The 15,608-nt window shown below is 40.6% G+C and overlaps 1 protein-coding gene across 5 annotated transcripts in view; it reads right to left on the bottom strand.

Annotated features, from left to right (window-relative positions):
* NPNT (nephronectin) overlaps positions 1–4,279 on the bottom strand; it is a 134,286-nt gene extending 130,007 nt beyond the window's left edge. For all 5 annotated transcript variants that reach the window (XM_044680513.1, XM_044680512.1, XM_044680514.1 and 2 more), the window contains exons 1-2: positions 4,209–4,279; positions 642–742 (exon numbers count right to left, since the gene is read on the bottom strand). In XM_044680513.1, the coding sequence (XP_044536448.1) occupies positions 642–742; positions 4,209–4,279 (172 nt within the window). The remainder of the gene's footprint in view (positions 1–641; positions 743–4,208) is intronic.
* Between the last annotated feature and the right edge of the window lie 11,329 nt (positions 4,280–15,608).

The following is a 15,608-nucleotide window of genomic DNA, read 5'->3' as shown; positions in this document are numbered from 1 at the left end:
GGAAACCTTCCTTAGCTCATGTGTTATACCCCTGGATTGACCTTTTTTATGGTCGTGGAAAAAGTGAAACCAATATGTTGACTAAGCACAGGTTAGATGGCATCAATTAAACAATATAGAATTAATTTGGAATCAGTATTTCTTTGAGTTACTATGAAATTTTCGTTGGTCATGTTGAGTGACCTATTCAGATTGTACTTCAAGAACATGTTTTCTAAATGGGCCACCTTTTATTATATTACAGCTGTGGCAAATATTTTATCAGAGTCATCAAGTTCAAGGTTTATTTAATGTAAATACAGTCTAGACTCATTATCTTGCCCCATCTTGAAGCCTAGAGCAACGAGAAGCAAGTTTGATGAGAAAGCAGAAGCTAGAAATATTAGAGACAAACAATTAAGTGGGAAGTTCTGGATGGTTCCCAATAAACAACAAAATTGGCATCATAACAAAGGGAGGTCAGGTTGGGAAAGGGCAAGATAAGGAACCTGAGACCATACCGAAAAAACTTAACATCAGACCTGCACATGCCGAGCCCTGTTCAGTAATAAGCCCTGCACTGTGTAGAGTGAAAGCCGTTAATAACTGTGAAAAGCCCCTCTTCTTAGGTGGCTAAAAGCCCCAGCAGTGATGATACTCACGCTGACACTGTCCCCAGGACTGACGGGCCCAGCCCCAGCAGCAGTCAATCCTACCGCCGTAACGACACAGTCCAATGGAGGACACTATTTGCCTGGGCCACCTACAAAAGAGAAACAGAGAGTGAGAGAGAGAGAGACAGAGAGAGAGACAGAGAGAGAAAGAGAAGTCAGATAAATACATTTTGGAGATGAAAAATAACATTGCCATGAATTTCTTAGAAATGATATGGCATAACTGATGAAGTAAGAATGCAGATTGAAGCATACTATTTTTCACTTTATTAATGACTGTTTTTATTTGGGGGTTTTGGTTTAATAGGACTATTCTCTCACAACATGACCAATGTGGAAATATGTTTTGCATGATCATACATGTATATCCTAGATCAAATTACTTAATATCTCTGGAAGAGAGGAGGGAAGACAATTTGGATCTCATAATTTCAGAAAATGTATGTTAAAAATTGTTATTACTTGCAATTGGGAAAATGAATACTAATTATGATTTTTAAAGAAATTATATGGCATTTATTTCTCTGCCAAATCTGTCATATCTACAGAAATGTTAAACTTTTAGGTGGATGAGAGTTGAATTTGCTTTTCTAGTGATATTCATTATAATCTAGCTCCCACAGTGAAAATAAAACCCCAAATAGTAGATAATATTCTCTGCTGTTTATTCATCTCAGAGGTGACTGATTCTACATGACTTCATTTGGGATTTTCTTGGCAAAGATATTAGAGTGGTTTGCCATTTCCTTCTCTAGTTCAATTCTGCAATTGAAGAAACTGGGACAAATAGGGTTAGATAAGTGACTTGCCTAAGGTCACATGGCTAGTAAGTATCTGAAGCCAATTTGAACATGTCTTCCTGACTCCAGGCCCATCATTCTATCTACTTGGCCATCCAACTGCCCAGCTCTTCTTTAGGATCAGCTAAGCCAATTTATCTTGGATATTCATGACTCCCACTCATTGGATGGGTGAGGTTGTTAAAACTTTATTTCTAGTGGCCCATTACCAGTCATGGACAAAATCAAAAGCTTTGACTGATTCTACATAAGTAATTAAACATCAAAAATAAATTTGCCAGCATAAAGAATAAAAATAACCTATATTTTCTCTCATTTAAATGTGGAATAAGAAAAGTGAGAGATTATCTTTCCTCACCCTGAATATAGTGAGAAAAAAATAGAGGTGATTTGAAAAGGCTTTTTAAAAGTTCTCAACCAAAAGCACTTGTGGAAAAAAAATCTTAGCAACAAGTCAAAAAAGTTTACAAAAAGTTTAACTATAATTGTCTTGGAAAAAACTGACTTGGTAAAAAGAAACAGAATGTTTTCTTTTCTGTGTCAATAATCTTCCCTGTTTCCTTTTTATGTAGTGTGACAGAGTAAGAAAGGGGTCTGCAGGGTAGGATGTAGAATGATTGCTTGAAGGTAAATGAAAAGAGGTCTGAAGACTTGAGTTCTAGTCTTTCTACCTCTACTATCTTAGTTAATCAAGACTCTCGGTTTTCTCATTTCTAAATAGCATCCCTTTACTAGTAGCTACATGGCCAGTGGATAGAGCCTAGGGCCTGGATTTAGGAGACCTGAGTTCAAATTCAACCTTAGACACTTACTAGTTGTGTGTGTTTGTGTGTGAGAGATAATTGTGATAATAATGTTTGTAAAGAATTTAGTCATGTCCCTTCCCTTTAGCTAACCCAGTTGTTCTATGGATCAGATGAGATAAGGCTTATAAAACAGCTTTATAAAAACTTTAGACTCTTAATTGTCAAGTACCATTATAAACTCCTATTATTATTAGTGCAAGGCTAGAAGTAACCAATGGAAAGTATTTTATCATATTTTAACAGCTTAAGAAGACACCACAGGTCATCGAATGCTATTGATTTTATATACGTTCTTCCTTTGGATCTTTTTTGTTGTTGTTGTTGTTAATGGTTTCTTTTCTAGAGTTAAGCTGTCCTTGCCAAAAAAAGGGGGGGAAATTCATGGTCATGCCGTTTCCTAATTTTTAAAAAAGAATCCACAAGATCTTGGGCACATGAATAATCAATGAATTCCTAGCTGGAACTGGGAGTATAAAAACTGCATTGAAATCGTTTATACATGCACACAGGCATGTGCATAGAATAAAAGAGAAGATAGTCTCATTCCCCTGCTAGAGATGTTTTTCCCTTTACTGTCCCACCAAAAAGTCCCCAAACTTTCAAATTACCCAGACCATGTATAAAGAACCAGGTGCTTGCACTTTTTTCTCATCACTCTTCAACTGTTATTTCTTAGTAGGAACAAGAAAGCCAACCCAGAGCAGCAAAGATTCATTCCAAGACTGCAGGTAAACCAGGTGTGGGTTGTTTCTTTAGGGGGCGAGCCGGGAAAGGTATAAGGAGCAAGGAAGCGGGCTTCCAATTCCAGAAACATTTCAATCAGCCAAAGGAGAGAAAGCTCCCGGGCTGGCTGACCCTCGCAGACGTGCCCCGGGCGCCAGACACCCTTAGCAGATCCACCAGAAATAAAAATCCAAGTAGTGGCTTAATCTGTCCGCTGGCTGCCCGGAGGTAACTAAGCACGCACACAAAACCACACCGCCGCGGCCCTAGCAGGCAGCAGGTAGGGGTTCCCGGTGCCTTCAACTGTAGGAGAGCCCGGCAGCTGTTCCCTGCCGGCTGGAGGGAGGGCGCAGCCTGCAGGAAGGAGTGCGCCCCAGCTGAGAGACAGCGCGTAGCGAGAGGAGTTGTTCAAACCTGTCAAAGCACGCAGATGTCGGGTCCCTGCTAGGGGCGAGATGCATTATTCAAGCACTCAACACACGCCTCGGCCCCAACCCCGTGTCCCTGGGCCTTCACTACAGAGGGACGATGTCCCTTCTCTCAGGTTTTCGGGGCATGCTCTCAGTCTCCAACTCTTCAGAGGCGGAGAAAGAGGGCAAGAGGACGCGGCAACCTCACCAGAGCCCACAGACTCTTCCCCCCGCCCCTAGCGGGGGTGTACTTGGGGCCCAAGTAGAAGTACGGTGGGATTTACTGGGGAAGAACTCAGAAGTTTGCCCTTTGCGCTGTAGAGGATCTGCCAGCGAAAAGTGAACGGGCAGCCTAAGAAAGTCGGAATGTCGGAGATTCACTCCGCCTGGTTCGGAACTCTCTAATCTGGGGCACGAGGGCACAGTCTGTGACCCTTCCTCGCCAAGAATCTTCCTTCTCCCGACTGGGGGGCGGGGATGGGACGAGGGTCGGGGGAGAAGAGATGTAACAGAGGGAGGCGTGGACGCCCTGCAACCCGCGGCCCCCGCCCCGCTAGTAAGTTATTTGCCCCGCACAGGTGGCTCTCCATTCCGTCTGTCTGCAGCGGGAAGAAGGCAGGGCTTGCAAATTACTGCAAGGGACTTCAAGGACTGATTTCTCTTTCTCCAGCTGGGGTTGGTATAGGGTCCCGACCACAGCCGAGGCTGTTAACTAACGCCTCCCTGGCCCAAGAGGTGAGCGGGGGAACATCTCTCCTCGGGCCCCAGCCCCCGGTGTCCCCAAAACTGCGGTTTCATTACGAGGAGTACACTTACCTCCCATCGAACTCTGCCGAAGCCGGCAGGTAGAGCGAGGACGCTAGCAACAGTCCCAGGAGTAAATCCATGGCCGGAGGGGAAGCCCTCCAGGAAACGCACCAGGGCTGGGGCTAGAGGAGCGCTACTGAGGCGGAGGCAGAGGCGGCGGCAGCCAGCGGCGAGGGGAACAGGTTGGAGGGGAGGAGCTTCGCTGACAGCCAGCGGGGGCCGCAGAGGAGCGCGCGCTCTTCCCCCCAGCCCTTTTCCCTCGGGAGCTAGCCGCAGGAGTCCCGCTCCCGCCTCTACTGGCGCTCAGGGGGCAGAAGCGTGGAGCTGGAGAGTAGCCCGAACCGCTCTGGCCAGATGCCCGCAGCCCCTCTACGGAGTTCGATGGTTCCCTCCCGTGGAGAGGGAGGCTCTGCAGGGGAGGGAGGGATGGAAAGAGGGAGGGCAGACGCGCAGCCAGAGGGGCGGGGAAGGACGCGAGCCCACGCGCGTGCCTGGCCTCCGTCCCTGCTACCCGGGAGCCTGGAGTGAAGGGAAGCGCGCGCAGGCTCCCCGGAGACCCGGCAGTGCTGGGGACTGAAGGAGTCTGCAGGAGTGAGCTACTCTGAGATGGGAAGCAAAGGTAGAAATCTAATAAGCTGAGGAGGAAGCTGAGGCTATTGGTGAGCCAGGAAGTGGAGGGGAGGGGAGCTGCGGGGTTACAGCTGGGAGAGGTAAGCGCTGTAGGCACAGTCTGGGAGAAGGGCTTAGTGCAGGTGAGTTCAAATCGGGAGGGTGTGTCTTGGAGCAAGGAACTGGAGCAAAAAGTGAGATAGGAAACCCAGAGTATGCCTTCAGTGCAACTACTGCAGGACTTGGACAGTATTGGCTGGGGAGAGCCAACTCCGGGAGTTTGCTTATCCCCAAGCTGTGGCTTGGCACATTTTTTTCCCCCCAGGGGAAAGAAAATACTTTGAAGTAAAGTAGCGACGGGCTGTTTTAAGCTTGTTCAACTCAGCGTTAAGTCTATTAAGAAAGTAGACAAGAGTGTCTCTTCCTGTCCGGGGCATACATTGACCAAAGATGGAATCATGTAGCATCTTCACTATCATTTTATTATTGGAAGGCTGAAAGATTTCCACATTTCCTCCATTTAAAAATAGTACCAAAATACAGACTAGAACCTCACAAAATCCAGTCATTAATAGAAACTGTTTTATTTGGAATGTTACCGCAAATAAAACAAAAACAAAACATTTTGTTTTATTGTGAGGTGGTTCCAAGACTTTACAGAATCTAAGACTAAAGCCTGTTGCTGGATAATTTTACCTTCCTTATCTCTCATTCTGTCTAAGAAGAGGAATTTTCCCTAAGAATGAGAAAATAAATGATTTCAACACAAATGACTTTGATTTCAAGTTATTTTCTGTGAGCAAAACAAGTTTCTATTTTAACATCAGGAAACATGATGAGTACATGCCGATTCAAACTTGGGACATTTTTTTTAGGCAAACAGCTTGTTGTCATCCACCCCAGCTCCTGATCCTAATACGACCCAAAAATGTTGGAATCAAAATATTTGCTCCTGCAAATGAAATTTTTGTAAGTGTAATGTAGGCTGTGTTCCAGGCTTCAGTGGCTCCTCTGACCCATTCTCTTTGTTTATTGAGTTCCTGACTCGAATTTGTAAATAGCTTTGGGCGAATATTGGAGAAGGGTTTATTCTCCGTGCAAGAAAAAGTCAGAGAATAAAAACAGTGTACAACAGAAGAGTAAAAAATGTTCCTGCTCTAATATGTATACTTCTTCCCTTCATATTTGCTTATTTCCCCCTACTTTTCATTTGGGCTTCTCCCCTCTCTAAGCTCTGACTATACCAGTTCTTGTTTAATTTTTGAATTAGATTCTTAGAATACCTAGAGATTTTTTTCCTTTAAGTGAGACTGCCAATGAGAGAGACTTGATATTTAGGAAAGGAAAATATGCAATCTTGGTTGTTTTTGAAGTCTTGATTATTAGTGGCCTAACAAAAATTAAGTTACTGTAGGAATATATGTTAGTCTGAACCCTGGAAGAGAAGAGGCAGAGAAATATTCCTCTCCAGATCATTCAAGGAGAATAAAAGTTTGTTTTTTGAAATAAAATAGAAGAAAGGCTTGAATGTCACATAAAGAAGGAACAGGACAGAAAGAGACAGAAGGGAATCCTGACTGATGACAAGAGTTGGAAGAGTAGAAAGATGAGAAAAATGGAAGACCCAAAGAACACTTCAATCAATTAACCAATAAACATGTATTAAGCACCTACTAAGTGGCAGGTATAATGTAAGCACTGAGGGATGCAAAAAGAGGCAAAAAGATACTCCCTGCTCTCTGGTAGCTTACAGTATAGTGGGGGAGACAACATGTGAATGAACTATGCAAAGCAAGTTATATAAGCAGGAAATAATTGGAATTAAAAGGATTTAGGAAGACTACCTGTAAAAGAAGGGGTTTGAGTTGGTACTTAAAGGAAGCCAGGGAGGTCAGTAGGCAGAGCAGAGAGCAGAGAACATACGGGATAGCCAGAGAAAATCCCAAAACCTGAGAAGTGGAGCAGCCAGGAAGCCAGGGTCACTGGATTGAAGAGTAAGTGTCTATGAATTAGGAGTAAAGTTTAAGAAGACTGCAAGGCTAAAAGGGGCTGGATTAAAAAGGGTTTTGCATGCCAATCAGAGCATTCTGTATTTAATCCTAGAGGCAAAAGGAAACCCCTGGAGTTTATTGAATTGGGAGTGGGGGGTTTTGGGGTGGGTGATAAGGTCAGAACTGTATTTTTGGAAAATCACTTTAGTGTTGAATGGAAGATGGATTGGAGTGGAGAGAGACTTGAGGTAGATAGACCTAGCAGTAGGCTATTGCATTAATCTAGACATGAAATAATGAGGGCCTGCACCGGAATGGTAGCAGACACAGAGGAAAGAAGGAAGAGTACTCAAGAGATGTTACAAAGGTGAAATCTATAGGTCTTGGTAACAGATTGGATATGGATAAGAGATAATGGAGGAAAGGGGGAATTAATGAAGAATTGCTCATGTGAGAAAATCCAGAAGCCTAAAGGAGGAAACATGATGGGACAGCAATGGGTGACAATCACAAAAGAAAAAAATAGAAGTAATATTAATATAGGAGTATAATGCTTATATTACAGCATTCACAGGAGAAAGAAATAGAACAGAAACATGGCATAATAGTGTTCAGTAACTTCTATGAGCTAGTCAGCTGCTAGAGTTCTCTATGTGCCAAAAGTAGAACAGCTCATAAGTTATTGACTTTTCTTAATGATAATTTGATAATTTCACCTTTTAAAAGATAAAGAAACACATTAGGAAAACTATTGTTCTAGGACCTGATTCAGATCAACAAGGATGGCTGCTAAAGGGAGGAAATGACCATTTCATTTTATAATTTGGGATAGAAAGAGAATTGAGTAATATCACTGGAACCTTAGATTTCAACAGGTTTAAAGAAAAGATAGGTTGGATTCCATGCCCTAAAATTGTTCAGGGAAGTCAGCCCAAAGAGGATACAAAGCTTTTAGGAATGAAATTCTGGGATCATAACTAGAAATAATTCAATTGAGGAAGAAAAGAGACCTGCCTGATGACTGATACTGATGTACAAAGAACTCATTAGAAAGTGTACTTTTAAAAATATGTATAAGGTATGGTTTAAAATAGAAATGCCTTTATCCTATCATCATCTTTTACCTTTCCAGTCATTTCTGCCTTACACTTAACCCTATTCTTTGACCTCACAGTGATCTCCACCCTACTTTCCTAGGTCTATTCTGCCTACATTTTCCTTCTTCTCCAATCACAATCTCTTGGTGAACCAATTTAATATGACATTGTCCTTTATGCTTGAATCCCTTATGGTCTTGTCTGATTGCTTGTCACACTTAGATATACCATAACCTTGGATTATTTCCATCATCTTCCTTCTTTGCTCCTACTAATATGCTGCTGAATGGTAACTGGAAGAAATCACAAAACTGAACTGATCCACTACAAATTTATGCTATCTCACATCAACTAAGCCCTCAGTATGTCTAGGTAAGACAGATTTCCTAATCAGTTCCCTATCTCTTTGCTACAATGGCTGCTATTCTTAGTCTATTTACCTCTTCTCAAGCCTTCAATGACACTCTATCCCCCTGTACTTTCAGTGTGGGATTTTGCCTTCTTTGTTGAAAAAAAAAAATGGGATCATTCACCAAGAGGTTCCTCTTTTCTCCTTATCTTACATTCATTCTCTGTCTCTGTCTCTGTCTCTGTCTCTGTCTCTCTCTCTCTCTCTTCTTTCCCTTGCTCTTTCTCTTTTTCTTACTCCCCCCCCCACTCAAAATAGTCTGTCTTCAACAAGCTTGCATTCTAGTGAAAGGAAAACAACATATAAAGGAGAATAGGGATGTGTAGGAAGAAAGTGAGGGGAGAGTCCTGGCAACATGGTATGGAAATGGCCGAAGTGATAAGGCAAAACTCACTTATTGTGCTATAAAAAATTTTAAAGGGGATAGTTCCAGAAAATCCTGGGAAGACTGTATGAACAGATGTTTACAAATGAACAAAACCAGAAGAGCAATTTATACAACAACATTATTGTAAAGAGAAACAATTTTGAACTTCTAGGAACTCTGATGAACACAATGAAACCAATCATAGTTCAAGGAGACTAATGATACATGATACCCACCTCAAAATAAAGAGAGGATGGGCTTATACTCATTGAAGCATTGTGGAAGGGGTGGGTGGGGGTGGTGGAAGGGAATGGCTAATTTAGGAATTTGTTTTGCTTGACTATACATGTTTGTACTAGGTTTGGGGCTTTTTTTACTTTCTCAGTGGGTGGGGGAAGGGCAGGTGGAAGAAAGAATTTGAATCTTAAAAAAGGATAGAATAAAAATAGTAATGGGGAAATTAGGAAGATGTAGGGGCTTGGGGAAAACCAATTAATTTAATTTTGACATGTTGAATCTCTCTTTCTGTCTCTGTTCCCCACCCCCAATCTCTCCCTTCTTCCCTCTCTCCCTCTCTCTCATCCCAGTTTGAGATGTCCAATTGTTAGCTATTGCTAAGGGAAGAGAAAAAGCTTGGTTAAAATAGAACTGAAGACAGATGATAACTTACTCCATTGAAGTTTTATGAGATCACCAAGTGAAATAGCAGCAAGGGGGAAGAGAAAAGCTTCCAAAACAGAGCTTTGGGAAACATCTATCATTATCAGGCATGACCTGAATGAATATCTAGCAAGGGAGCCAAGGAGTGGTCAGACCTTAGGAAGAGAACCAGTAGAAAGTGGTGTTGTCAGAACCTAGGAAGAAGAAAGGACAACAGAGAAGATAGTTATTAACAGTAACCAACCGTCCAATACAAAATGGTCAGGAAGGATGGGGAATGAGAAAATACAATTAGATTTGGCAATTAAAAGATCCTTAGTAACTTTGGAGAAAGCAGTTTTGGAAGAATGCTGAGATTAGAAGCCAGGCTGCAGAGAATGAAGAAGTGAGTAGGAGGAAGGGAAATGGAAGCACCAATTGTTAATGGCTTTTTAAAATGGGGCTTAGTTATGAAAAAGAGAAGAGACACAAGATGATAGATAGCAAAGAAGAATAAACAAGTGAGGCTTTTTGAGGATGAATGATATGTGGGCATATGTATAAGCAGCAGGGAAGCAGCCAGTAGACAGGGAGAGATTGAAGATCAATGAGAGTAAGGATGATGGAGGGAGCAATATGATGAAGACAAGTAGAATAGGATCACTTGTGCAATTAGAGGTCTTGGTAAGAAGAAGGTCCACTTCTTCCTTTAAGACAGGGGTGAAGGAGGAGATAGTGGCAGAATCAATTTGATCATGTGAGATGAAAAGGGAAGAAGAAAGAGCTCTGATGAATAACCTCATTTTTTCAATAAAACATAAATCAACATTCTCAGATAAGAGGGCATGGGAAGTTTGAGAAGGGATGAACAGGCTTGGAAAAATCACTATGTTGAGTGGAATGATGATTCAATTATAAAGGTGAAAAGATTATTCATAGTCCAGTGTCAATTTAGAAGGAAGAATCCAGTGGAATGTCTCTGGGATCTGTGCTTAACTGTGTTCTGTTTAACATTTTTAATCACTTACTTGCAGATAGGCTTTATTGTAATATAAGAATATGGCATGCTTCTTCTTTTTCAAATGACACAAAACTTAGAGAGAAAGGCAACACACCGGGTGTCCAATTTAACATCCAAAAATACTTTAGTGAGCAAAATAGTCAATATGAATTTAATTAAGATCAATGAATCAATCAGTAAACATTTATAAAGTGCTTACTATGTGTTCTGGGGTATAAAAAGAAACAAAAGACAGTCCCTGCCCTCAAGGAGCTTACAATCTAGAGAGAGCAGGTCATCTGAAAATGAACCAGAGATTTTTAATGAATTGTAAAACAAACATGAGTCAAGAAAGAGATATGTGGAGGAGACAATGTGTAAATAAATATATATTAAATATATACAAGATAAATAAGAAATAATTAATAGAGGGAAGATCTTAGAATTAAGAGGGGTTGGGAAAGGCTTCCTGTAAAAGATGGACTTTTAAAGAAAGCTAGAGAAGTCAGTATATAGGAGTGAGGAAGGAGAATGGTCCGGGTATGGTTACTAGCCAAAGAAAATGTCTGGAGTGGAGAGATGGAATATCTTATTCATAGAACAGTCAGGGGGCCATTGTTACTGGATTGAAAAGTATATGTCATGGAGCAAGGTGTAGTACTGGAAATATGGGATGGATCTAAGTTATGAAGGGTTTTCAATGCCAAACAGAGCATTTTGTAATTGATCCTAAAGGCAAAAGGAAGTCAGACAGGCATTTAGTAAAAATCACTTGAGTGGCCGAATGGAGGATAGACTGGAGTGAAGAGAGACTTGAGACAGGCAGACCCACTAGCAGCTGTTGCAATAATCAAGGCATGAGGTGATGATGGCGTGCACCAGAGAGGTGGCAGTGTCAGAGGAAAGAAGGGAGAATATTAATTATTTCAAAGGTGAAATTGACAGGCCTTGGCAATAGTTTTGATGTGGGGAGGGGGGGGGTGAGAGAGAGTGAAGACCTGAGAATAACTCCTAGCTTTCAGATCTGATGGACCGGGAAGAAGATGGTGTTGCCCTTACAGTAGTACAGAAGGTAGGAGAAGTAATAAAGGCTGTAGAGAGGGAAGATAATAAGTTCTATTTTGGACATAATGAGTTAGAGATGTCTACTGGAGAATCCATTCAGTATGGCTGAAAAGCAACTGGAGATAAGAGATTGAAAGTCAACAGAGAGTTGGGGCAAGATGGGTAGGATTATCAACATAGAGATGGCAAAGATAAAACTCATTAGATAAATGCAAAGTTTTACACTTGGTTTAAAAAAATCAACTTCACACTTATCAGATGGGGGAAGCACAGTGAGAGAGCAGGTCATCTGAAAATGAACCAGAGATTTTTAATGAATTGTAAAACAAACACGAGTTAAGAGAGAGATATTATTACAACATTAAGCATAACAGAGTATCCAGCACTAGGATGAGGATAGGGACACAGTCCTTATCAGACCACGCCTAGAATCTTGATTTCTGATTGCCATATTTTAGGAAGGACTTTGATAAACTGGAGGGCATCCATAGAAGCCCCACAAGAATGCTATATAGATGAGAATTAATTTAAGGAACTAGAAATGGTTGGCTTGGAGGGGAAAAAAAAAGATTTAGGTGGGGCATAATAAGGTCTTCAAATATTTAAAGAATTGTCATGTGGAAGAGTCTTGTTCTGTTTACCTACAGAGGACAGAATCAGGATCAATGGACAGATGAAAAGAGGCAAAACAAATGTCAAATGTAAAGAAGCTTCTTCTAAGGAAAACACTCTCTGATTACTCAGTTGGCCAATCAGCTTTTTTATGTGGCTCTTACTTTGTGCTAAGCACTGGAGATGGAGAAGGTAAAAATGCAGTCCCTGTCCTCAAGAAGCCACATTCTAATAGGGGAGTCAGAATGCAAATAATTACATATATAAATGATCTATACCAAGAAGATGAAAGGTAACTTCAAAGGGAAGTAGGATGGGCTACTTTGAGAGGTAGTGAGTTTCTCCTCATAGAAAAGACTGGATAATTCTATTCCAGATGTTGTAGAAAGGATTCTTGTTCAAAACTGAGTTGGTGGATAGCCTCTGAAGTTTCTTCCAACTCTTAGATCTTGTGATTCTGTGTTTCTGTAACTCCCTGACAGGAAGTTCTTAATTTTGCATCTGAATCAAATTTAAGACCATTTCCACTTTTTGAGGTTCGTGTGGATAAAATAAATACCCCATATGCAATAATCCTTGACTTACGTCTCTCCAAGTTTATTTAAAAATCAGTTATTTGGGGATAGCTAAATGGTATAATGGATGGAGAGCCAGGTCTGGAGACAGGAGGTCTTGGGTTCAAATGTGGCCTCAGAGACTTCCTAGCTCCATGCCTAGCCCTTACCACTCTTTTGCTTTGAAACTGATACACAGTATTGATTCTGAGAGGGAAGGTATAGGTTTAAAAAACAACAACAAATGAAACTAAATAAATTATTCCATCAGCCTTTTATTTTCTAGACTAAATTGACAAATCAGTTATTAAATCTTGATTCTTTGCTAGGTGCTGTAGATTCGGTGACAAAAATGAAAGCTTCTCAGCCCTCAAGGAGCTTATTTATCTATGAGGCCAATTTTCCCTATGTTCTTTGTTCTTATCTTTTGAAATTTTTACTTCTCTTGGAAACGTCTTCCATTTCTACATTCATTCAGAACTATTGATATTGGATACAGCATGAGTACTTTCCTCATTCCCTATATCCATGTGTAACCAAACACCTCAAACCACTCACATCACTGGTTCATGTATTGATGTTTTTCTCCATTTACTCATTGACAAGAGGGAAGGAGGAGATTTAGGTTAAAACAAAACAAAACAAAACTGGGGAACCAATAATAGTTGCCCTGTTTATTTTCTATTTTTCATAGCTGAAAATGCAGACTATGTAGAATAAACACAATAATGGTAGTGAGGTTTCTGACAGCCTCAAGCTATTCTGGGGAGGGCATCCAATGAAAAGAATAAGCCTATGGGCATTAGGTGATTGAGTCAAATCATTGCTTTGTTTTAAAGAATTTGTCAGTTAAGGTCTTTTTTTTTTCTTTCTCAGGTATCCTTTTTTTAAAAAATTTAAACATTTATTAATATTCATTTTTAACATGGTTACATGATTCCTGCTCCTACTTTCCCCTTCACCCCCCGCATCCCCCCCACCCATGGTCGACGCACATTTCCACTAGTTTTGTCATGCGTCCTTGATCAAGACCTATTTCCAAATTGTTGGTAGTTGCATTGGTGTGGTAGTTTCGAGTCCACATCCTCAATCATGTCCACCCCGACCCATGCGTTCAAGCAGTTGTTTTTCTTATATGTTTCCTCTCCTGCAGTCCTTCCTCTGAATGTGGGTAGCATCTTTACCATAAATCCCTCAAAATTGTCCTGGGTCATTGTATTGCTGCTGGTACAGAAGCCCATTACATGTCAGTTAAGGTCTTAAGAGGCTTCAGAGCTGAGACTCTAAGGAAACAAGAAAAGAGATTTTCCTGCCCACTCCAGGGTAAGGGATTTTTTTTTTTGCCTTTTAAAAATATTTTTATTTTAATTTTTTTATTCAACTTCTCTCTCTCCCCTCCCCAAACCATAGAGGCATCATCTGGGAAAATATATAGATTATGTCTTTCATATTTCTGCTTCCTAGTTCTTTCTCTGCAGGTAAACATTTCACAAGTTATTCTTCAACTATTAAATCTGTAGCTGTATATAATGTTCACTTGGTTCTACTCATTTCACTCTTCATTATCTCATGTAGTTCTTTCCAAGTTTAAAAAAATTAATCTGCTCATCATTTCTAATAGTGTAGTAGTATTCAATAACAATTATGTATCATATTTTTTTAAACCATCCTCCAATTGCTACCACAAAGAGTGATTCTAGAAAAACATTTTGGAACATAGACGTTCTCTTCTTTTTTCCCTGATCTCCTTGGAAAACAAGCCCAGCAATAACAGTTTTATACTCTCTGGTTGTAATTCCAAATTGCTCTCCAAAATGGTTAGATCAGTTCACAGTACCACCAACAGTGTACTAATGTCCCCACTATTCTACAACCCTTCTAACATTTGTCATTTGCTCCTTTTTTTATAAAGAACTGGAAAAATTCTAATGTAAGCTTCAAGCTCAACCAGGAGTTAGAGTTCACGGAAACTATAGCCAACTGTAGAGAATATATTTCTACCAGGATCTGAAAGAGCAACATCCAGCTGCAAACTGGAGAAGAAACATTTTGCATTGAGCAGGGAAGCAGGGGAACAGGGAAGCAGCAGCTTGTAGAAACTAGAAGACTAATTTTAGCAAGAATAGTCTGATGATATTACTAGATGCTCATCTTTAGTTCTAAGGCTACAGTTCATCAGTAATCTGGGCCATTGGAGGTGTCAGTCGTTCCTTGGTGTGGCTGGGCTCAGTGACAGCAGAAGGAAGAAGGAAAGAGACATTTTCCCAGTAGGAAGGTGGCTTAAGAGCTTTCATAATTGGATAAAACCACATTGACCATGACCCTTAGATTAATGAGAGGAAGGGTTCAACCCACGAAGAGGCATAGCTGAAGAAAAGAAGTCACTGTTTCTCTAGTTACCAACAAAGAGTTTAGAACTGCTCTGGAGGTACCTTTAACATTTTAGATGGAGCTACTAGAGTAAAAAGAATTACCATATGCATGAATTTTATTGTAAATAGGTTCAGGCTAGGGGCAACAATGTATATTTATAGTGTGTCAAAATTGACTTGATTCCTCTAGTTACATATCAACTTGATTGTTGGATAAAAACTTTGCATAAATGTTTATATGTGGTCTGAAAACTTTGTGATTGTATAGCACCTTTTATCCTTTCCTCTCCTTGACTACTGTTACTGTGGAAGAAAAGAGACAGTTTCCAAGAAACCTGGGAAGACTTGTTTGAACTAATGCAGGGTAAAGTGAACAGAACAAAAAGAGTAACATATAATAACAACAACATTGTGAAAACATACAACTCTGAAAGACCTCTGAATTCTGATGAATGTGATGGTCAGCTACAGTTCCAGAGGACCCATGATGAACCACTCTACCCATCACCTCACAGAGAAGTAATGAACTGAAGATATAGAATGAAACAGACATCTTTGGGCAAGTCCAATACAGGAGCTTGTTTTGTTTGACTATATTTGTTCCAAGGGATTTGTTTTCTTTTTTCAACGAGAGAAGGGGGGAAGTAGGAGAAAAATAAATACTTAATCTTTGAAAAGGAGTAAAATAAAATGA

This window comes from Gracilinanus agilis, chromosome 6, assembly GCF_016433145.1.
Source record: "Gracilinanus agilis isolate LMUSP501 chromosome 6, AgileGrace, whole genome shotgun sequence".
Taxonomy (NCBI): Eukaryota; Metazoa; Chordata; class Mammalia; order Didelphimorphia; family Didelphidae; genus Gracilinanus; species Gracilinanus agilis.
The sequence above is the reverse complement of the archived record's forward strand: the minus strand, read 5'-3'. Positions and strand labels throughout refer to the sequence as shown.